This window comes from Bos indicus x Bos taurus, chromosome 7 (genome assembly GCF_003369695.1).
Source record: "Bos indicus x Bos taurus breed Angus x Brahman F1 hybrid chromosome 7, Bos_hybrid_MaternalHap_v2.0, whole genome shotgun sequence".
NCBI classification, from domain to species: Eukaryota; Metazoa; Chordata; class Mammalia; order Artiodactyla; family Bovidae; genus Bos; species Bos indicus x Bos taurus.
In genome coordinates, this window is record NC_040082.1 from 64,569,490 (window position 1) to 64,594,770 (window position 25,281).

Here is a 25,281-nt window from a genome sequence, read left to right on the forward strand (position 1 = left end):
GTGTTGAAATATTGTTTTGCTATTTCCTGCTGCTGCTGCTGCTAATTCACTTCAGTCATGTCTGACTCTGTGCGACCCCAGACGGCAGCCCACAAGGCTCCCCTGTCCCTGGGATTCTCCAGGCAAGAACACTGGAGTGGGTTGCCATTTCCTTCTCCAATGCATGAAAGTGGAAAGTGAAAGTGAAGTCACTCAGTCGTGTCCAACTCTTAGTGACCCCATGGACTGTAGCCCACCAGGCTCCTCCATCCATGGGATTTTCCAGGCAAGAGTACTGGAGTGGGGTGCCATTGCCTTCTCTGTGCTATTTCCTAGCAGTATGAAAATCTGGCAAGTAATTTAACCTTTATGAGCCACAGTATCCTTATCTGTAAAATGTATACATTGGAAATACAAATGGAAAATTGTATTTCACCAAATCTAAGATGTTTTTAATTGTAACCTATCATTTTATGTATCACTGAGAAAGAAGACTGCAATTAAACACACATGCTTCTTTTGTAGCACATGCTTTCTTAATACAGAGAACTTTTATATTTATTCAAAGAACAACTAGTTATTTAGATGATCTTCATCATCTGTTATGCTACTCTATTTTAAGCTTTTCTATATACCCCCAAAATTTTTCCAAAACCAAAAACACTGTAGTTCCTTTGAAAACTTCTCAAACTATAACTAAACTCTATTCATGTGGTATCAAAAATACACTCAATGAAGTGACATTATTAACTGCTATGACCAAATTTATATATAAGCAAAAAAGAATGAAGACTACTATTACCTTAACTCAAGGATTTTGACAAAATGTGAGGGGTAAAAAGTACATATTGGGATCAACCAAATTTAATAAAAGAACTAATACTTGTTGTGAAGATTTTTTAAAATTCACAAACACTGCCTGATATATAGTTGCTGTTGTTAATAATAATAAAGATATAATAATTACACTGTTACAAAAATCTACTAGTTCAACAATATATAAAGGCAATGAACCTTCAAATTTCTTAGGTTACAATTTTTAACTTTTAACATATGAGACTAAACTGAAGTTAATTATTTACCATGTTACATTAAAGAACATTTTTTTCCCAATAGGAAATTCAAGAAAATAGGTAATTATTCCTATTACAGGCATTTGAGTTTGAAGCAAATTGATGACTGAATTTGAAGCAAATGGACTCACTGGCAGTCATCCCTGAAGGAGAAAGGGAGCAAGAACCAAGATGACATTAAGCTCTATGGTTTTGCAAAAGGGATCCAAAAAGAAAACAAAACAAAACAAAAATTCAAGAAGGCAACTCTGAGATGGAAAACATTAAGTAAAACATGGTATTTAAGTCCCTAGCAGGTAGATTGTGAGGCAGAATATAGTTTGTATGTACATGTCTGTATGTGTGTGTGTGCGCGCTCAGTTGCTCAAAAAACAGTTTTGTGGTAGCCTAAGGCCATTGAGGGAAGAAGAGAGTAAGCAGTAACTTAATTAATGGGCATGAGGTTCATTCAGGGGTGATTGAAATGTTCTAAAACTAGACTCAGGTGATGGCCGTACGAATCTGTATACATACTCGTGGATGTATATATGGAGTTATATACTCACATGGGTTAAGTGATAATTATATCACTTATATCTCAACAAACTGAAACTAATTTCAATAAAGCTGTAAAATTTTAAAAAGAAAAAAAGATCAGGTTATCTGCAGCAGACCCATTTATTCAAATAGTTACTTGGCAGGCATACACTGAATCTAAAATACTGAAATTATAAAGCTAATTAAAGGAAAATACAAGTATATAGATTTTTCAAATGTTACTACTTGTAATATGTTTACAATAGGTAATAATTCTTACCCATATTGGCCAATAACCCTGAAATTGCTTGAACATCAGCTCCAAGAAAGACTTCATTTAAAGTTGAAACTACCGGCAAACACAAAGTATGAACACGAATTCTTCTTTCGCCTTTGGAGAAAACATACAAATAATAGTGAAGGACAACAATATTAAAAAAAAGTTTGTATTAAAGTTACTCAGAAAAATCACTTCAATCTGGAACCAAACAGGATTATGTGTAGTAATTAGGAAAAGTATCAAAGCAAACTCTAAAGCATTACTTTTTTTTACTACAAATTTTTTTTCAAAGTACCACTGAAAAGACAATAGAAATCATATCCAAATGATGGTAACATGCTAGCTTCTTAAGGATTTCTTTTCTGAATTTTTTGATTACTTTATCCTTTTTTGTAAAAGCGATTTTGGTAAAATATATATCATGTAAGAAACCACTACTGCAGGATATGTTCTACGGTCTGTTTTGATATTCAAACTCCAGAGAAATTTTATACTGTTCTTTTAATCACAGGAAAAAAAATCAAATCCGCTAAAGATACTCAGTTTGTCAAATTAAAAATAAAGTTTTCATTAAAAAAAAAAAATCAACAGTCACAATACTTCCTAGAAAACATTAGGAATAACCTAAACTAATAACTAATACAGTAAGTATATTAAAAAGATATCCAACATTATTTATTACAGAAACATGAAATAAAACTAAAAGTGATACATTATACTTTATTAGAAGAGCATAACAAACAAAAAAACCTCAAACCAAAAATAATAAGCAAAAACTAAACAGATAATAGTAAATGCTGGTGAGAATGCACAGCAGCTGGAACTCTCATACACTCTGAGCACAAAATGGTACAGCTGCTTAGGAAACAGTTTGGCAAGTTCTTAAAAAGTCAGACATAAGCTCACCATACAACCCAGACTCCCATCAAAAACACTGAAAAGTATTCACCCAAGTGAAATTATAATTTATGCTCACACAAAAATCTGTATGCAAATGTTTATAAGGGCTATATTTGAAATTACCAAAAACTGGAACAACTCAAATGTACCTAAACTAGGAGATAAATAAATGACCTGGGTACAATGGAATATTATTTAGGAATAAAAAGAAACAAACTACTGGTAAATGAAACAACTTGGATGGATTTTAAATCCACTGTGCTAAGTGAAAGAGCCAGATATAAAAGGTTTACCTACTGTATGATTCTATTCGTAAAACATTTTTGCAAAGGCAAAAGTATAGGGTCAGAAAACAGATCAATAGTTGCTAGGATCTGGGGATGGGAGAGAGCTGACTATAAAAACACAGGGGCATGTTGGGGGAAATGGAACAGATTCTGATACTTAAATAGTCAAAACTTGTGGAACTGTAACTTCCCTGGTGGCTCAGATGGTAAAGAATATGCCTGCAATGTAGGAGAAAGTGTAAACGTTGCTCAGTTGTGTCCGACTCTTTGCAAACCCATAGACTGTAGCCCACCAGGCTCCTCTGTCCATGGAATTCACCAGGCAAGAATACTGGAGTGGGTTGCCAGGCCCTTCTCAAGGGGATCCTCTGGAGCTAGGGATCGAACCCAGGTCTCTCGTGTTGTGGGCAGATTCTTTACTGTTTGAATTACCGAGTAAGCCGGGTTCAACCCCTGGGTGGGCAAGATCCCCTGGAGAAGGGAATGGTAACCCACTCCAGTATTCTTGCCTGGAGAATCCCATGGACAGAGGAGTCTGACAGGCTATAGTCTAATGGGTCACAAAGTAAGTATATCTCTATGTGTGTAATAGCTGTCATTGCCAATATGATAGGCTTAAACATGTTAGTTATCAATGTTTTTATCTAGAATAGAAGCACTAAATAACGTTACCCTTTTAGACAGGTATTCAGTTCAGTTCAGTCGCTCGGTCATTTCCAACTCTTTGCGACCCCATGAACCGCAGCACGCCAGGCCTCCCTGTCCATCACCAACTCCTGGAGTCTACCCAAACTCATGTCCATTGAGCTGGTGATGCCATCCAATCATCTCATCTTTGGGTGTCCCCTTCTCCTTCTGCCCCGAATCCTTCCCAGCATCAGGGTCTTTTCCAATGAGTCAGCTCTTTGCATCAGGTGGCCAAAGTACTGGAGTTTCAGCTTCAACATCAGTCCTTCCAATGAACACCCAGGACTGATTTCCTTTACGATGGACTGGTTGGATCTCCTTGCAGTCCAAGGGACTCGCAAGAGTCTTCTCCAACACCATAGTTCAAAAGCATCAACTCTTCAGCACTCAGCTTTCTTTATAGTCCAATTCTCACATTCATATATGGCTACTGGAAAAACCATAGCCCTGACTAGACGGACCTTTGTTGACAAAGTAATGTCTCTGCTTTTTAATATGCTGTCTAGGTTGGCCATAACTTTCCTTCCAAGCAGCAAGCGTTTTTTAATTTCATGGCTGCAATCACCATCTACAGTGATTTTGGAGCCCAGAAAAATAAAGTCTGGCACTGTTTCCACTGTTTCCCCGTCTATTTGCCATGAAGTGATGAGACCAGATGCCATGATCTTAGTTTTCTGAATGTTGAGCTTTAAGCCAACTTTTTCCCTCTCCTCTTTCACTTTCATCAAGAGGCTCTTTAGTTCTTCTTTGCTTTCTGTCATAAGGGTGGTATCATCTGCATATCTCAGGTTACTGATATTTCTCCTGGAAATCCTGATTCCAGCTTGTGCTTCATCCAGCCCAGCGTTTCTCACGACATACTCTGCATATAAGTTAAATAAGCAGGGTGACAACATACAGCTTTGACGTACTCTTTTTTCCTATTTGGAACCAGTCTGTTGTTCCATGCCCGGTTCTAACTGTTGCTTCCTGACCTGCATATACGTTTCTCAAGAGGCAGGTCAGGTGGTCTGGTATTCCCATCTCCTTCAGAATTTTCCAGTTTACTGTGATCCACAGTCAAAGGCTTTGGCATAGTCAATAAAGCAGAAATAGATGTTTTTCTGGAAATCTCTTCCTTTTTCCATGATCCAGTGGATGTTGGCAATTTGATCTCTGGTTCCTCTGCCTTTTCTAAAACCAGCTTGAACATCTGGAAGTTTACGGTTCACGTATTGCTGAAGTCTGGCTTGGAGAATTTTGAGCATTACTTTACTAGTGTGTGAGATGAGTGCAATTGTGCGGTAGTTTGAGCATTCTTTGACATTGCCTTTCTTTGGGATTGGAATGAAAACTGACCTTTTCCAGTCCTGTGGCCACTGCTGAGTTTTCCAAATTTGCTGACATATTGAGTGCAGCATTTTCACAGCATCATCTTTTAGGATTTGAAATTGGTCAACTGGAATCCCATCACCTCCACTAACTTCGTTCATAGTGATGCTTCCTAAGGCCCACTTGACTTCACATTCCAGGGTGTCTGGCTCTAGGTCAGTGATCACACCATCGTGAGTATCTGGGTCGTGAAGATCTTTTTTGTACAGGTCTTCTGTGTATTCTTGCCACCTCTTGTTAATATCTTCTGCTTCTGTTAGGTCCATATCATTTCTGTCCTTTATCGAGCCCATCTTTTCATGAAATGTTCCCTTGGTATCTCTAATTTTCTTGAAGAGATCTCTAGTCTTTCCCATTCTACTGTTTTCCTCTATTTCTTTGCATTGATTGCTGAGGAAGGCTTTCTTATCTCTCCTTGCTGTTCTTTGGAACTCTGCATTCAGATGTTTATATCTTTCCTTTTCTCCTTTGCTTTTTGCTTCTCTTCTTTTCACAGCTATTTGTAAGGCCTCCCCAGACAGCCATTTTACTTTTGTGCATTTCTTTTTCTTGGGGATGGTCTTGATCCCTGTCTCCTGTATAGTGTCACGAACTTCTGTCTATAGTTCATCAGGCACTCTGTCTATCAGATCTAGTCCCTGAAATCTATTTCTCACTTCCATTGTATAATCATAAGGGATTTGATTAAGGTCATACCTGAATGGTCTAGTGGTTATCCCCACTTTCTTCAATTTAAGTCTGAATTTGGCAATAAGCAATTCATGATCTGAGTCACAGTCAGCTCTCGGTCTTGTTTTTGCTGAATGTATATCAAAAAGATAGGACACTGAAAGATGAACTCCCCAGGTCAGTAGGTGCCCAATATGCTACTGGAGATCAGTGGAGAAGTAACTCCAGAAAGAATGAAGGGATGGAGCCAAAGCAAAAACAACACCTAGGTGTCAATGGGACTGGTGATAGAAGCAAGGTGCGATGCTGTAAAGAGCAATACTTCATAGGAACCTGGAATGTTAGGTCCATGAATCAAGGCAAATTGGAAGTGGTCAAACAGGAGATGGCAAGAGTGAACGTTGACATTCTAGGAATCAGCAAACTAAAACGGACTAGTTGCGTGAATTTAACTCCAATGACCATTATATCTACTACTGTGGGCAGGAATCCCTCAGAAGAAATGGAGTAGCCATCATAGTCAAAAAAAGAGTCGGAAATGCAGTACTTGGATGCAATCTCAAAAACGACAGAACGATCTCTGTTCGTTTCCAAGGCAAACCATTCAATATCACGGTAATCCAAGACTATGCCCCAACCAGTAACGCTGAAGAAGCTGAAGCTGAATGGTTCTATGAAGACCTACAAGACCTTTCAGAACTAACACCCAAAAAAGATGTCCTTTTCATTACAGGGGACTGGAATGCAAAAGTAGGAAGTCAAGAAACACCTGGAGTAACAGGCAAATTTGGCCTTGGAGTACATAATGAAGCAGGGCAAAGGCTAATAGAGTTTTGCCAAGAGAATACACTGGTCATAGTCAGGTATTACTTCTCTTTAAAAGTAATTTGTGGAACTATACATTAAAACAGTAGATTTTACCTAGTTCCATTATATATTAGGGTTTTTTTTTTAATATGTTAAGAAAAATCAATGAGAAAAAGGACTGGGAATTTTTTTGTCAAATAAAAAATAATATCTACATTCAGAAATCTTAGTTTTATGGTATGCAATATTATTATAATCATAGTACAAAAAGTGGACTTCTCTAATACTAATAGTTTTTATTAAAATATCTATTATACACTTCTTATAGATTTTGGCAGAGCTGTAAATATCAGTAGACACAACACAGTAACACTTTTCAAAACTTTTTTAAGGAGACAAAACAGAATTAAGGTGAGAGTTGTGAATCTTTAAAATAATAAAATAAATTTAACCAGCCTTCACATCATCTTTTGGACAAAATACATATAAATTAATTAGTACTAGACAAATTATACCCTTAAAAACTGTTTATCTTGCATTTGAATTCCTTCAAGACTTAACTCAAATGTTACCCTCTGTGAGAACTTTCCTGGAAACCCTATCTTAAGAGACCATCACCTCTCAGCACCTTTTAAACACTTTACCAGCTTTGTTTCTCATTAACTAATGTCATTGTATAACAAATTATTATTTTACTGATGTATCCTTTTTATTGTTTGTCTCCCATACTAGAATAAGGACTATGAGAAAAAGCGTTTTAAATCAGTTTGACTGTTGTGTTATCATAACATATTTCAGACACTAAGTAGACTCTTAATAAATATCTGTTAAATGCAATGCTTGAAAAATTAAACACCAAATATCTTAGCTTTATCAAGAATAACAAAAAGCCTCTTAAGATTAAGAACACTTTTTTGGCTTAACAGAAATGGTAATTTCTTCCAAAGAAAACAGATTTTATCACAAGCCATAGACTACAGTGGCCAATTCAAAAATCTTACCTTTGCTCCATCATTGTGCTTAGAGTTAACAATACTGTATTTTAGACATAATTTTGTTAAGAGGATAGATCTCATGTTATGTGTTTTTGCCACAATAAAACAAACAGAAAAGATTACCTTTGCTGGATGTATACAAGAGTGCTGACTGAAAGGAAACCAATTGAGTGTCAGTAAGACTTTCTTCCACTGACATCTGTACTGCATAGCCAGCATCTGGGTTTACATTGGGCAAAGACAGCAAGTCTGTTGACCGAACAAAGAAGTTCCCATGGAAAGTATGAATGGAAAGACCTAGAAAAGAAAAAGGTGTCAAAACAATTTACATACACCTACATATAGATACAGTTTAGATGTGATATTGTGGTTTATAAAAAAATAAATACTCAGTCTTCACCCATTCCAGGCACACAGCTCCTAAAACCTTTAGAATTCCCTAAGTGTTAAAGATTATACTTTACTTTTGTCTTTTACTATGGTAACTAGGTGACTTCTGGAAGGGAACTAGGTAACCTAGTGATGGGGTCTGGCTACCAGATTCAACCATTTGATTATAGAGGAATAGAACTTTCAGTTTGACATTCTCCCCACCCCCACCCCACTCAGTACCTCCAGGGAGGAGAGAGGTGCTTGAGAGTGAATTAATCAGTCCTGACTATGTAATGAAGCCCCATAAAACCCAAAAGGACAGGGTCCTTAAGAAAGCTTTGGGATTGTGAATACATGGAAATTTGGGAAGAATGAAACTCTTAAGAGAGAGGAAGCAAGCTCCAGAAACTCCAGGCCGCCACACCCTTTTCCTTTCCTCATATCTTGCTCTATGCATCCTGTCTCTTTTTTTGTTGTTGAGTTATATCCTTTTAAAATAAACTGGTAATCTTTACTCAGCTATTAAAAAGAATGCATTTGAATCAGTTCTAATGCGGTGGATGAATCTAGAGCCTATTATACAAAGTGAAGTAAGTCAGAAAGAAAAACGCCAATACAGCATATTAATGCATATATATGGAATTTAGAAAGATGGTAACGATGACCCTATATGCAAGACAGCAAAAGAGACACAGATATAAAGAACAGTCTTTTGGACTCTGTGGGAGAAGGCAAGGGTGGGATGATTTGAGAGAATAGCATTGAAACATGTATATTTTCATATGTGAAATAGATTGCCAGTCCAGGTTCAATGCATGAGACAGGGTGCTCAGGGCTGGTGCCCTGGGATGACTCTGAAGGGAGGGAGGTGGAAGAGGGCTTCAGGATGGGGAACACATGTACACCCATGGCTGATTCATGTCAATGTATGGCAAAAACCACTACAATATTATACAATAATTGGCCTCCAATTAAATAAATGAATTTTTAAAAATTAAATAAAATAAACTGGTAATCTAGGAAGTACAATGTTTCTTCTGAGTTCTATAAGTCACTCTAGCCAATAATTTCAACCAAAGGAGGGACTGCTGGAATTTCCAGTCTATAGCCAGAAGCATAGGTAACAAATTGGACTCACAACTGGCTTCTGAAATGTGGTGGTATGGTGTGTGGGGAGGCAGTCTTGTGAGACTGAACCCTTAATCTGTGGGATCTGATGATATCTCTAGGTAAGCAATGCCAGAACTGAGTTAATTGCTTGGTGGTATGGGGAAAACCCACACACTGACACTGGAAACAATCATATTAAATAATACACAGTAGTTAGTAAGAATGAGGATGGGATAAAAGATAACTTCTTAAATGAATTCAAATTTTCAAAAAAACTTTTTTCAATAATGAGTTGACAATATCTTCCAAAATGCTAAATGGGTATTTACTTTAACCACAGTAATTCCATTACAAAGAATTTATTCTACAGATACAATCATTCAAGTTCCAAATTTATATGTGCAAAAAATTAAGCATTACTGTTTGTGTCATAACAAAAAGAAAAATCACAATAATCTTTAATGCCAATCAGTAGGAAAACAGTGATATTTACAACAGTTAGAACTGAACATAGAACAACAGACTGGTTCCAAATAGGAAAAGGAGTACGTCAAGGCTGTATATTGTCACCCTGCTTCTTTAATAGGCAGAGTACATCATGAGAAACACTGGGCTGCAAGAAGTACAAGCTGGAATCAAGATTGTCGGGAGAAATATCAATAATCTCCGATATGCAGATGACACCACCCTTATGGCAGAAAGTGAAGAGGAACTAAAAAGCCTCTTGATGAAAGTGAAAGAGGAGAGTGAAAAAGTTGGCTTAAAGCTCAACATTCAGGAAATGAAGATCATGGCATCTGGTCCCATCACTTCATGGGAAATAGATGGGGAAACAGTGGAAACAGTGCCAGACTTCATTTTTTGGGGCTCCAAAGTCACTGCAGATGGTGATTGCAGCCATGAAATTAAAAGATGCTTACTTCTTGGAAGGAAAGTTATGACCAACTAAGATAGCATATTAAAAAGCAGAGATATTACTTTGTCAACAAAGGTCCGCCTACTCGAAGCTATGATTTTTCCAGTGGTCATGTACGGATGTGAGAGCTGGACTATGAAGAAAGCTGAACGCCGAAGAATGGATGCTTTTGAACTGTGGTGCTGGAGAAGACTCTTGAGAGTCCCTTGGACTCCAAGGAGATCCAACCAGTCCATCCTAAAGGAGACCAGTCCTGAGTGTTCATTGGAAGGGCTGATGCTGAGGTTGAAACTCCAATACTTTGGCCACCTGATGCAAAGAGTTGACTCATTGGAAAAGACCCTGATGCTGGGAGGGATTTGGGGCAGGAGGAGAAGGGGACGACAGAGGATGAGATGGCTGGATGGCATCATTGACTAGATGCACATGAGTTGGGTGAACTCCAGGAGTTGGTGATGGACAGGGAGGCCTGGTGTACTGCGATTCATGGGGTCGCAAAGAGTCGGACACGACTGAGCGACTGAACTGAACTGAAATACTAGTTAGAAGTTAAAATACATGAGATTTTTAAAAGAGCATGAGATAGATCTACATAATTAATATTAACAGATCTTCAAGACTTGCTGAAAACATGTACAATCTTATTTATGCTACTGCATTATACTATTTTCCATGAAGCAGTATATATGTATGTAAGTGTATAGAAAAAGTAACACAGCAATGTGGTTATAATAACATAAAGCTGGAGAGAAAGTGAAATGACACACAGTATCAACACACACAGTTGATACAAAAGGACTAGCTTCATCAATAATGTTTTCATTTTTTATAATAACAGGTATATATTTTGCTTACGAAGTAAAAACCAACTTTGCAACAGTAATTAGAAAAAAAGGAAGCATGTAGATCTGTATATATAAAAACAGAAAGCACGTACAAAAAAAGAAGCCAGATGTGAACCTCACTGCTTTTACTTGAAGGTGAAAATTTATACCCAGGTTTATATATGCATGGGAGAACTTTTCAAGAGCATATGAGAAATTCTAAGGCAGACTATACTGGCTTAATTTCTCATTTTATATCTTTTTGTACTGTACCTTTTTTTGGTAGCTTTACCAAAAGCATTTTATTTCATGTGAAACAAAATTTATCATTAAAAAAGAGAAATCTAAGCAAATTAACCACAAAGATACAGTAAATTAAGCATTGTAAAAAGAAAGCATAGGTTGGTTTGTATGCCCAAGCTTTTTGTGCAAGGTTAGGTACATATACAACAGCTTCTGTCCTGCCAAGCAGAAAAAGTCATAAAAGCACTTCTGGGATGTACATTTCCCTTAATTTAGAGCCAGTATCTGCCGAAATAATATCAGAGGTCCTTCAATCTTGGATAGGATACAAGTAGGCCCTTTAAAACATAAATGCTAAACAGTTAGAATTAAGAAGCAAGTTCAACAAGGGTGCGGGACATAAGATCAATATGCAAAGGATTAATTATCCTTACAGTAGAAAAAAATTTTAAATAATTCGATTTGAAATATGACAGAAAAAATATTTAGGAATAAATTTAACAAAAGAAACAAAACCTACATTCTAAAAACTACAACATATTGTTGAAAAAATTAAAGAACAGATATATCATGTTTTTGGATGGGAAGACTTATTGTTAAGATGTCAATATTCCCTCCAATTTCAGTTCAGTTCAGTTGTTCAGTTGTGTCCGACTCTTTGCGACTCCACGAACAGCAGCACGTCAGGCCTCCCTGTCCATCACCAGCTCCCAGAGTCCACCCAAACCCAAGCCCATTGAGTCGGTGATGCCATCCAACCATCCCATCCTCTGTCGTCTCCTTCTCCTCCTGCCCTCAATCTTTCCCAGCATCAGGGTCTTTTCCAGTGAGTCAGCTCTTTGCAACAGGTGGCCAAAGTATTGGAGTTTCAGCTTCAACATCAGTCCTTCCAATGAACACCCAGGACTGATTTCCTTTACGATGGACTGGTTGGATCTCCTTGCAGTCCAAGGGACTTGCAAGAGTCTTCTCCAACACCACAATTCAAAAGCATCAATTCTTTGGTGCTCAGCTTTCTTTATAGTCCAATTCTCACATCCATACATGACTACTGGAAAAATCCTAGCCCTGACTAGATGGACCTTTGTTGACAAAGTAATGTCTCTGCTTTTTTATATGCTGTCTAGGTTGGTCATAACTTTCCTTCCAAGGAGTAAGCATCTTTAAAGTTCATGGCTGCAATCACCATTTCCAGTGATTTTGGAGCCCAGAAAAATAAAGTCAGCCACTGTTTCCACTGTTTCCCCATCTATTTGCCATGAAGTGATGGGACTGGATACCATGATCTTAGTTTTCTGAATGTTGAGCTTTAAGCCAACTTTTTCCCTCTCCTCTTTCACTTTCATCAAGAGGCTCTTTAGTTCTTCTTCCCTCCAATTTATCTACCTATTAAATGAAAGCTCTATCAAATACCAGCTGGCTTCTTTGCAGAAACTGACAAGATGAATGTGAGAGGACTCATACTTCCTAATTTCAAACTTACTACAAAGTCACAATAGTCAAGAAAGTTTGGTACTGGCATAAGACAGACATATAGATTAAAAGAATAAAATTCAGAATCCAGAAATAAACCCTCACATTTATGATCAACTAATTTTCAACAAAGGGACATGACGACAAGACAATTCAATAGGGAGAGAACAGTATTTTTTAATAAATAGTGCTGGGAGAACTATATCCACATGCAAGAGTATGAAGTCAAAAACCTACCTCATCAGAAACAAAAATTAATTAAAAATAAATCAAGGACTTAAACGTAAGAATTATAACTATAAAAATCTTAGAAGACAACATATGTATAAAATGTTCATGACTCTGGATTAAGCAGTCAGTGGTTTACTGCTACGATGTGAAAGTGAAAGCCGCTCAGTCATGACTGACTCTTTGTGACCCCATTGACTATAGTCCATGGAATTCTCCAGGCCAGAATACTGGAGTGGGTAGCCATTCCCTTCTCCAGAGGATCTTCCCAACCCAGGGATCGAACCCAATCTCCCGATTGCAGATGGATTCTTTATCAGCTGAGCCACCAGGGAAGGCCAAGAATATTGGAGTAAAGGTAGTCTATCCCTTCTCCGGCAGATCTTCCCAGGCTAGGAATCGAACCAGGGTCTCCTGCATGGCAAGTGGATTCTTTACCAACTGAGCTATCTATGATACCAAAAGTACAAATGAAAAATGAAAAAAGATGATTAATGGGACATCACCAAAATTGAAAATAATTGTGCCTCAAAGGGTACCATTAAGAAAATGAAAAAGGATGGACTTCCCTGGTAGTCCCGTGATTAACAATCCGCGTGCAAATGCAGGGGATACCAGTTCAACTCCTGGGCTGGGAAGACCCTACATGGCATGGAGCAGCTAAGCCCATGAGCCATAACTACTGAGCCAGCACTCAGAACATGCAAGCTACAACTACTGAAGCCCTCAGCACCTAGAGCCTGTGCTCTGCAACAAGAGAAGCCACTGCAATGAGAAGCGCATGCACTGCAACAAGGAGTAACCCCTGCTTGCCACATCAAAGAAAGCCCAAGTGCAGCAATAAAGACCCAGAACAGCCAAAAATAAATAAAGATAATTTAAAACAAAACTCCATTTATGCCTTCATAAATGTTAAAAAGAAAAAGTGCCCCACCTTTGGTACACCGAATTCTCATGACTGCCTCAAAACCAATCTTCCGAGTGAGGTATCTCTGTAGTTCCTTCTCCAATTTCTGTACTTGGACTGGGTTGTGTTGATGGTGGTAAGAGGGATAATAATAGACACTACCTGCTGAATACCGAGAAATACAACCTGAAAGAAAACACAAAATCCTTTTAAATTCTACCGTTACCTACTATTACTAACACAAAGTAACTACAAGCATTTGAACTGACCTTTCTTTACCTTCCAAGACATTGTCAAAAAAGAATTCATTCCTTTAAACAGTAATAAAGACATTTCTCTATTATAAATGTTCAGAGAAGAAGACTACAAGGTTAATTATAAACTAAACTGCCTTCCCAAGGGAATAAGAATTCCTTCACTTTGTCATCTATATCATCATAAAAATACCGTTTTGACTTTCACCTGGAAAAATAATCACTAGGAAGAACTTACCCAGAGAAGCCAAATCAGAATACTGTCCACTGAGAAGGAATAAGTCAACAGCTACCTGCTGACCAGAACAGTCCAAGGCTAATTTCTTATAGAAGTCAGTTGATGGCGTCAAGTGAATTTCCTATTAATAAATTACAAAGAGAAAAAATTTTAAATCATTAAATTGTCATAAAATTTATATATCGTTTCATACATACCACTGAGGTGACACCAGAGATGGAGGTTCGACCCCTGCATCAGGAAGAGCCCCTGGAGGAGGAAATGGTAACCCACTCCAGTACTCTTGCTGGGAAAATTCCATGGACAAAAGAGCCTGGCGGGCTACTGTCCATGGAGTTGCAAAGAGTTGGACACGATTGAGTGACTGAGCGCACACACACACCCCCCATATATACTGAGGGTTAACAATTATCTTTGAACATTCTATAAAATCCTTTATGTTTTGTAATATTTTCTCTTTTTTTCAGTAAGAAACATGTCCTGCTTAAGAATTTTCTATTTTGCTTTACTTTTAAAAAGGAATATACCTATTATACTTATTTTGATACTCTTTTAAATGCTTAATGCTGGAACTTCTAAACAATTCATATGTAATACTTTTCATTTATCATAAGAGATAAGTACGATTGATATTTTCACTTTATAAATATAAGGAAACAGAGGGGCAAAGTAATTAAGTAACTATTCAAGCTCACACATTTAAAAAGCAATGAAACTTAGGCAGACTTATTCCAAAGCTGACACCTTTAATCATTACAATAAATGGCCACATTCTCATCTTTTGAGAAATATGTATCTTAAAATAAGTTTATACACACAAGGTGCTCAAAAACAATTCAGGATAGTCAATATAACAAACGATGACTAATTTTACTCATCATACAGGTTCTACCTTGTCCCTAGCAAGCATATTCTCTTAGTTTCCCTGACTTTCTCATCAAAGGCAGGTGGCACTGCTGCTGCTAATTAGTTGCTAAATCATGTCCAACTCTTTGTGACCCCATGGACCATAGGCTCCTCTATCCATAGGATTTCCCAGACAAGAATACTGTAGTGGGCTGCCATTCCTTCTCTAGGGGATCTCCCTGACCCACACTGAATCCACATCTCCTGCACTGGCAGGCGGATTCTTTTACCACTGAGCCACCTGGGAAGCCACACGCAAATTTGCTAGTGGTCTGCTAAAGATCTAACATAAGGTAAGAGTGAATCAGATAGAAAATACTGAAATAGAAATGACTACATAAAAGAGAAATGATTATTCATTTCCTTATATTCCCTGTTTTTCATAACTGAAAAATAAAATAATCTCTACAGTCAAAGGGACAAAACACCAGCATAAATCTTATTATACACTTAATGACTTTCTAACCTTAGCAGATGACCTTTGGTTGGGTTCCTCTCGAGGTTTCAGGGCTCCCACTCCAAGAGTTGGGAGTTGTGTTTGAAAAACAGACATTCGACCACCAGTTGGGGACATCAACTTAAAGGCAGCCTGAAGAGCTGGACCCAAGGCACTCTGAGTCTCCAAGGTCTTGGTGAACATTTGCGGCAAAGTTTTCAGTAAATCTTGGACGAGCTTGTGAAATAAAGCAAGAAAACTCAAGAGTGTTACAATAAAAAAATTTTTTTCCACAATAAGCCAGTAAGTGATACAATAGACAGGACATTGAGTCATGATGATGGTCAGAGAATCTACAGACAGTACAGTAAACAATGAAGTTGGTCAAATGACAAGAAAGCCATTTTAAGTCAACATTATAAATTGGCAAGCAAGACAAATCAAAATTGGGGCCTTACAGTTCTTGCACATGCAGTAGTCCAGCAAGACTATAAGTCCAAAATATATCCAAAAGAACCATCACAGTTTAGAGATGTGACATATTTAAATGCCATGGAATATGGCCTTCTCAATCACCTCTATACACTTTATTCTTTTCGGTTCCAAAGTGTATTTAACTCTTCCCTATTGCAAAATCTAAGATAGCCAGTAAATTTGCCAACTAATGATATTACTACAAAAGAAAAACAAAACAAAAAACAACTACCTCTTCAGGTTAGGTTGTACAAATAAAGAGAGTTAATGGGAAAAAAATACTTTGCACTATGGCAAAGTCACCATTGCCAACAGCTGAGACCATAGACTTGCTAGTTAAAATGTTACCCCTATGGCATATATGCATGTACAGGGTAGACAACATCCCCCCTTCAGACACATTCTGTTCACCTCTCACTGTATTATGTCATGGCAATTTCCAGGCAGGTAATAAGAGTTTCTTCTGAACTGACCTCAATGACACTCTGTGAATCAGAAAAGCAAAGGGCACTGAAAGCAGCCTAAAGTGCTTCTACGTAGTGACCAGAAGCTTATCTCAGCAACCCTCCCAATTTCCCAAATGGCTGGCAAGGCAGGCTTCCTGCATCTTATCCTCCTTTATGGAACAGACTTATCTTCCACCCTATCACAAACTGATATATTAAACTTAAAAGCAATCAGTTTAAGGGCAAACTCAAAAGCTGTTCATCTGATGAATTTTAACTAATTGCAAATATAAAACGCTACACATCCTAGAAATGTCACAGAAAGAAGCAAAATTCTACATAAAGTTCATTTAAAAAATACATTCCTTCAACATTTCAATTAAACATGTCAGATAGGAAAGTGTCCCTTACCTCTTTACTTTCATTTAAATTTACTAATAAGTTCTCCGGCATAGGTATAAAAACATCTGAAAAAATAAATAAATATTTCTTTTAAACAAAACAACTGTCACAAATGTTCTAAATATATAACACTGATATAACCAGCCCTACACTTAGAGAAAAGCCATATCCTCTACTTTCACAGCAATGTCTACCTATGTTCAAAGAGTTACCCCAAGCACTCTGTAAGGTTTGTACAAGTACTTTGCTTCTTAGATTAAAGACAATTTAGAATCCTGTCTTAGAATTCCTGCTTAGCCACAAAAGCAGTCAAAGAAACACTCTTGGCATTAAAAAAAAAAAAATCTTGACTAAGAAGACACACAAAAATTCTGTCTTGAAATAGAAGTAATACAGCCCACTAACAACTCTGTCATTCATAAAGTGGATACGTTCTCACAAAGAAGGCTACTCCTACTCAGGGCTATAAAATCAAGTAAATTGCAAGGTACGCTAAATGGCCACATCAGAGGAGTTTTCCAGTATTCTAATTTATTCTTGCTTATGTATTAAATACGCTTTTTTGAAAGGAAGCAAACTGGAAGGAAAATGTGGGTGGTGGTGGAGTATTTTGAGGGGGTCTCACTTTTTACATTTTGTATTGTTTTTCATTACAAAATTACAAAAATAAGGCTCACCATAATTCTTATAAAAATAATACCAACAGATAATTTGAAACATTAAATATTTAACTATCATATAAAAAATCTACTGTCTACTGTTCTTTCTTTAAAATTAAGATTTTAATAAAAGTTTTGAAATATAATTCACACACCATGAAATTTACTCATGCAGAAGATACACTTCAGTGATCTTTTTACTATATGCACAGAGTTGTACAACTGTCACCACTATCTAATTCTTGATCCTTTTCATCACTGCAAAAGAGAACCCCGCACTGATTAGCAGTCACTCCTCACTTCCCTACCAACTCCCACAGGTCTGGGCAGCCTGTAGTCTTCTGGTCTCTGAACAGGCCTATTCTGGACATTTTATAATATTGGAGTCACACTATGAGGTCCTTTGTGACTGGCTTCTTCCTCTTAGCCTTACATTTTCAAGGTTCACCCATGTTGTTTTTTTACTGCTGAGTAACAACATTTCATTATATGAATATCCTACATTTTGTTTATTTTGGGTTGTTTCCACTTCTTGGCTGAGTTGTTAAAAACATTCATGTACACATTTTTGGGTAGACATGTTCTGTACTATTTTAAATAATTCATATTAACAATTTTAAAAAATTGAAGTATAGTTGCCTTCCTATTAAGTAAAATTGCTGGGTTATAATAGTTAACTCTATGTTTAACTTCTAGAGGAACTGACAAAATGTTTTCCCTAATGGCAGCACCATCTTCCATTCCTACTACTAGTGAATGGGAGCTCCAATTTCTCCATATCCTTGCAAAAACTTGCTACTGTCCTTTAAAAAATTTTTTGCTATATGACACCCAGCAAGGGATATTCATCAGCTCTTTAATAAAATTGAGAGGCTGAACCATATCAGTAAATTCACAACTTGGCCCATTATCAGAATTATTATGTGAATTTTATTTTATGCCAAATAAGTATTTGGAGAAATAGGAATAGATAAGGGAAAGGGGAAAGACTGACTTGGCTGCTCTGTTATGAGATTTGGAACAACCAGGACAGAAGAGGGGCTCTATTCATCTATTGCATTTTAAAGATGTACAGCCAATTCTCATAATTCATAGATTTTATAGTTGTGAACTTACCTATTTATTAATATTTATTATTTGTAATCCCCAAACCAATACTCATGGAACTAACCAGTTATTCAGACATGCTCAGAGTATCAGAAAATTCTGGTTTTGAGATTTCTTTTTAACTGCTGTGATATGGCATTTCTTTGTGGTTTTCATTTGCATTTCCCTCGTAACTCATGATATGAGCATCTTTTCAAGGGCTTATCAGCCAACTGCATAGACAGAATGTTCAATATGGTGTACCATAGAGACAAGGCTATTCAAATCCTTTGCCCACTTTTTAATTAATTAGGTTGTCTTTTTTATTAAGTTGTAGAAGTTCCTTGCATGATCTAGATATATATTTTGATCAGATATATGACTTGCAAATATTTTTTCTCATTCTGTAGGTGTCTTCACTTTCATGATAGTATCCTTTTGAAACACAAAAAGCTTTAGTTTTTAAAAACATTTTCATTTTTTTATTTTATTGAAGTACAGTTGATTTCCAATGTTGTACTAATTTCTGCTGTACAGCAAAGTGACTCAGTTATACAAATATATATTCTTTTCCATTATGGTTTATCATAGAATATTAAATACAGTTCCTTGTGCTACACAGTAGGACCTTATTGTTTACCCAAGGTTTTAATTTTTAAGAAGCCCAACTTACCTATTTTCTCTTTTGTTGTTTGTGCTTTTGGTGTTATATCTAAGAAATCACTGCCTAATTCAAGGTCACAAAACACTTCTATGTTTTTTTCTAACAGTTTTAGAGTTTCAGTCTCATATTCAGATTTATGATCCATTTGGAGTTAATTTTTTAAACTGTGATAAATACATATAATATGCAAAATTTATCACCATAACCATATAAAAATTTTTGTCATTCTTTTTTAAATTTTCATTTATTTATTTAACTTTATTTTTGGCTGCACAGGCTTTCTCTGGTTGCCGCGAGTCAGGGTTAGTCTCTAGTTGTGGTGCTCGGGCTTCTCATTGCAGAGGCTTTTCCTGTTGTAGAGCACAAGCTCTAGGGTACTCGAGCTTCAGTAGCAATGGCTCATGGGCTCCAGAGCGTGGGCTCAGTAGTTGCGGCACATGGGCTTAGCTGCCCCACGGCAAGTGTTAACTTCCTGGACCAGTGTCCCCTGCATCAGCAGATGGATTCTTAACAACCGGACAACCAGGAAAATCCTCACCTTAACCATTTTTAAGTGTACAAATTGTTTTCCATAGCACTGAACCATTTTACATTCCCACCAGCAATATACAACAGCTCCAAAGTTTCCACATCCTTACCAGCCCTTGTTATTTTCCATTTTTAAAAATAATAACCATTCCAATGGATGTGAAGTGGTATCTCATTGTGATTTTGATTTGCATTTCTCTAATGACTAATGATGTTGAGCATTTTTTCGTATATTTACTGACCATTTGTGCATCTTCTTTGGAGAACTGTCTATTCAAGCTCTTTGTCCATTTTTGAGTTGTGGTTTATTTATTGCTGAGTTGTATGTATGTTTGTTAGTCACTCAGTCATGTCCAACTCTTTGCGATCCCATGGATTGTAGCCCACCAGGCTCCTCTGTCCATGGAATTCTCTAGGCAAGAATACTGGAGTGGGTTGTCATTCCCCTCTCTGGGGATCTTCCCAACCAAGGGACTGAACCCGGGTCTCCTGCATTGCAGGCAGATTCTTAACCGTCTGAGCCATTAGCAGCTCTTTTATTAATCCTTCATCATATGTATAATTTGCATATACATATGTTTTCTCCATACTTCTGTACTTCTTTTTACTGTCTTGACAGTTTTCTTTCATGTACAAAAGTTTTTAACAGTGATCAAGTCCAATTTATTTATTTTTTTCTTTTGTTGCTTCTGCTTTTAGTGTCATATCCAGGAAATCACTGCCAAACCTAATGTCATGAAGATTTTCCACTGTTTTCTTAGAGTTTCAGTTCTTAAGTTTAGTTCTTTGATCCACTGAGTTAATTTTTTTTTAATATGGTTGAAGATAAGGGTCTAACTTCATTCTTTTGCATGCTCAGTTTTCTCTGAACCATTTGTTAAAAAAACTGTCTTTTCCCCATTGAATGGTCTTGGTATCCTTATCAAAAATAAAGTTACCATATATGTGAAGGCTTATTTCTGGGCTTCTATTCTGTTCCATTGGCCTATGTCTATCCTTAAATACTTCCTGAATGAGATTTGCCATTAACTTGTTTTTGTTGCCTTGTTCAGAATTCACTTTACCGCCATAATTCTGTTTCCTCTTCTATAAAATAAGAACTTTGACTGAAGAACTCTCACAAGTCCAAAAATCTTGTCACTATATACTCAAAGTTTTTCTCAATATAGTAGAATCATACCAAGTGATCTGAATTGGCTGAACAATCATGAAATATTTCTAAAACTAAAATTTCCTCAGTTCATTAATTTAAGTATATAATATATACCTTCAATATCTGAAACTATTAGCATCTGAGGTTGAGAGAGACCTTCTTGAAGACTGTAGAAGTGGATTGTACTATCAAATGTTATGAAGCCAATTTTTGTCCTGGTGTTGCCAGGAAGCCTAAAAACAAATTCAGAAGAATATTTTATAAAGTTTTATATTATACCTAAAATATCTGCAAAGAGTTACATACAAACATTTGCTTCTGTCCTGTGGAAAATGTCCCAACAAAAATGTTTTTAATCCATGCAGTGTTTAATCACCATGGAAACATATACTACTCCAAAGAAAACACTACACATAACCCAAATAATCAACAAAACCAAACAATAATACAACAATCCAAAACTCATTATACCTATATAAAGCTATATCAATCACTTAGGAAATGACATATAAAAAACAACGGAAAGGATATACAAAAGTCTGTAGATGATTTTAACTTATAAAAAAGACTTCAAAAAACTGCCACATACCAACTCTAAAGTGTAATTTACATATTGCATAAAGCTACATACTGCTTTACATAGTGTATCTTTTTTTAAAAATTGCTTAAATTTATTTTTATACTGCTTAATACATTCACTTAAGAAGATCAGCAAAAAGACATTTTAAAGAACTTAAATATGTACACCTTAGTTTTACAAGGGGAAAAACAAACTAGTTTTCATTCTTGGTAAGTTATTGAACCCTCTCATCAACAAACAATTCTTATACACAACCTACAATATTAAAAACACAAATGCCGGTAAGGACAAATATGCCTGCAACCAAGCTGAGGGAGTTAGTCCATTTCTGATGAGACTTGCTCCTGAAAATTCTTCCTTACCATACAAGAGTACAAGAGTATTTCATTACACTGAAAGGTCATGCTAGCTTTCATGGGTTATACTAAGCATGTAAGAACCATTTAATGTACAGTTGTTTTAAGAGGCTTAAGAGAGAGGACCAGCAAATGCAATGTGTAGACACTGTTTACATCCTTTTTCCAACAAACCCACAATAAAAAAACATTCTAGAGACAACCAGGAACAAAAATTGAACTGGATATTATATCATATTATGGAATTACTGCTAATTTTGTTTGATGTGATTCCCATATTTTAGTTACGGTTAAAAATAATTCCACGTATTTTTAGGTAAAAAGATCGTATTACGGAATTACTGCTAATTTTGTTGGATGTGATTCTCATATTTTAGTTAGGCTTAAAAACAATTCCACGTATTTTTAGGTAAAATGATATACTGACTGAGATTTGCATTAAAATACTCTAGGGGAAAAAGGAAGGGCAGGGGTAGATGAAGCAAGAACAGCTGAACGCTAAAAATACTGAACCTGAGGCTAAGTGCCTGGAACTTCACTATATTCTTTCTATTTACCACATCCTTGAAATTTTTCCATAATAAAAGGTTAAAAATAAACTAGTATTTCTCAGAGAAAGGGAGACCTAAAGTTAACTATGGATTTAAGTGGACTTTTAGAACATAATTACATAGCTTTTAAAATATATTTTGGAACTACTTATTCATTTTATTAATACAAACACTATTTCTAAATTAACCTGAGTTAAGATACTTACAAATCCAGATTGTCTAACAAACTCTGGCAAACTGAATTCAAGTATCCAGTTTCAATTGCATTGTGAGACACATCAAAAACAAAGAGGTACACTGGAGGTTGAGGTGGTCGTAACTGAGGGAGAAAAAGGATCTCATTAAATACAGTTAACAGGATTTAATTTAAACTTACCATTTGTCATGTCTACATATAGCAAAACAATAAAATAAACCTTATTTACAGATCAAGTGGAGACTATAGTAATAATAGATGAAGAAAATAATATAGAAAGAAGTTTTTTTCAGATGCATACTTAGAAAAAGGAAAATGAGAATATGATTGTCATCTGTTAGAAGAGTGTTTTTTCTAGGACAGGAAGGGGAATACATATAATCAGAAAGCTTTTAGGGGACCTCCCTGGTGGTCCAGTGGCTATGACTCTGTGCTCTCAATGCAGGGGTCCAGGGTTCAATTTACAGTCAGGGAACTAGATCCCACATGCCAGAACTAAAAGAGCCTGCATGATGCAACTAAGAGCTGGTGTAGCCAGATATTAGGTTAGTGCAAAAGTAATTATAGTTTTGCATTGTTGAACTTTGCCATTTGATATTGGAAAAATTTTTAAGTAAATGTGGTTATGTTACACATCATTTTAATGCACATTTCTTGCTTTATATTTTTTGCTAATGAATTATTACTTGTCAATTTTGTATGTATTTTAGACTATGAAAATTGTTACTAGACAAAAAAGTGAATTCATGCAATTTTCTTATTGGAGTTCAAAATGGGTCATAAAGCAGCAGAGACAATTCACAACATCAACAATGCCTTTGGCCAAGGAACTGCTAATGAACGAACAGTGCAGCAGTGGTTCAAGAAGTTTTGCAAAAGAGATGAGAGCCTTGAAGATAAGCAGCACAGTGGCCAACCACTGAAAGTTGACCACAACCAACTAAGAGCAATCATCAAAGCTGATCCTCTTACAACTACATGAGAAATTGCCCAAGAGCTCAATGTCGACCATTCTACGGTCATTTGGCATTTGAAGCAAACAGGAAAGGTGAAGAAGCTCAGTAAGTGGGTGCCCTCATGAGCTGACCGCAAATCAAAGAGGTTGTTATTTTGAAGTGTCATCTTCTCTTATTCCATGCAACAAAAACAAACCATTTCTCAATTGGATTGTGACGAGAAGAAAAGTGGATTGTATACAACAACCAGCAACTATCAGTTCAATGGTTGGAGCTAGAAGAAGCTCCAAAGCACTTCCCAAAGCCAAACTTGCACAAAATAAAGGGTCCTGGTCACTATTTGGTGGTCTGCTGCCAGTCTGATCCACTACAGCTTTCTGAATTGCAGAAAAACCATTAGATCTGAGAAGTATGCTCAGCAAATCGATGAGATACAATGAAAATTGCAACACCTGCAGCCAGCATTGGTCAAAAGAAAGGACCCAATTCTTCACAACAATGCCCAACCACCTGTCACACAATCAACATCTCAAAAGTTGAACAAATTAGGCCAAAGTTTTTGCTTCATCTGCCATATTCACCCAACCTCTTGCCAACCAACTACCACTCCTTCAAGTATCTTGACAACTTTTTGCAGGGGAAACGCTTCCACAACCAGGAGGAGGCAGAAAATGCTTTCCAAGAGTTCGCTGAATCCTGAAGCGTGGATTTTTATGCTACAGGAATAAACAAACCTATTTCTTGTTGAAAAAAATGTGTGGTAGCAGTTCCTATTTTTATTAATAAAGAGCTGGTTGAGACTAGTTAAAATGATTTAAAATTCAGGGTCTGGAACCATAATTACTTTTTCACCAACCTAATTAATAAATAAATATTTTAAAAAAAGAAAACCTTTTGAGAGTTTTGGCAATGTTCAATTTCTTGACCTGGGTGGTGAAACAGTGGTATTATGATTACTTGGTAACCTATATATTCATGTTTCATAGGCTTTCATCATATTTCACAATTTAGAGAAATTACAGTTCTGAAAATGACAAATCAAGTCAACTTGAGCTGGTTATTTAACCAACACATTTCAACCAGTTGCAGAAAAATGTACAAGTATATTTTAAACTTGCAGGAAAATGTACAAGTATATTTTGTATATACTTGCAGAAAATGTACAAGTATATTTTAAAAATTGCAGAAAAATGTACAAGTATATTTTAAACTTCCAAGCTCAAATATTTGTCTTCAATTCAATAAAAAGCATCAAATAATCACACTCAGAACTTGATGTCTAGTACACTTTTATATTTTTTTGCACATATCACTTGCCAAATTCATAGAATCTGCTGTCCAAGAAGTAAGTCTGGAAGAAGCAACATCTCTTCCAGACCTAGGCAAGTTTCCAAATTTAAAGGAAGCCATTTTTACAAAAGCTAAGAGGTAAAGAAATGGAAGAAAGCCAATTCAAAAAAATAAATGCTTCTGATTTTTTGGCTTTAATTCAACAAAGGCACAGCTACATAAAGGAAGCTATTAACAGCCATTTAAGTTTCACAAAAACGTTTTCTATACTGAAATTCCCATGTGGTGAAAACAGACTGAGTCCTCCTAATTTCTATACTAAAATGGCCCCAATTGACCAGATAGAGACTATCCCATAAAAATACACTAAAATAAAATATTAAAAGTTGGTATTAAGTCTTATCTTCATATTCCCTTTTCTTAGAGGCAATTATTGCATAGAGAAAGAGAAACCAAAAGTTCTGGATAT

The 25,281-nt window shown here is 36.3% G+C and overlaps 1 protein-coding gene across 2 annotated transcripts in view; it reads right to left on the minus strand.

Annotated features, from left to right (window-relative positions):
- SEC24A (SEC24 homolog A, COPII coat complex component) overlaps nucleotides 1-25,281 on the minus strand; it is a 74,946-nt gene that overhangs the window by 9,079 nt on the left and 40,586 nt on the right. The window contains exons 10-17 of one of the 2 annotated variants that reach the window (XM_027546473.1): nucleotides 22,577-22,689; nucleotides 20,998-21,116; nucleotides 16,803-16,858; nucleotides 15,502-15,708; nucleotides 14,130-14,250; nucleotides 13,665-13,823; nucleotides 7,688-7,861; nucleotides 1,849-1,959 (exon numbers count right to left, since the gene is read on the minus strand). In XM_027546473.1, coding sequence (XP_027402274.1) covers nucleotides 1,849-1,959; nucleotides 7,688-7,861; nucleotides 13,665-13,823; nucleotides 14,130-14,250; nucleotides 15,502-15,708; nucleotides 16,803-16,858; nucleotides 20,998-21,116; nucleotides 22,577-22,689 — 1,060 coding nt within the window. Of the gene's footprint in view, nucleotides 1-1,848; nucleotides 1,960-7,687; nucleotides 7,862-13,664; nucleotides 13,824-14,129; nucleotides 14,251-15,501; nucleotides 15,709-15,741; nucleotides 16,431-16,802; nucleotides 16,859-20,997; nucleotides 21,117-22,576; nucleotides 22,690-25,281 lie in introns of those variants that run through there. The other variant, XM_027546474.1, reaches the window with a different exon arrangement.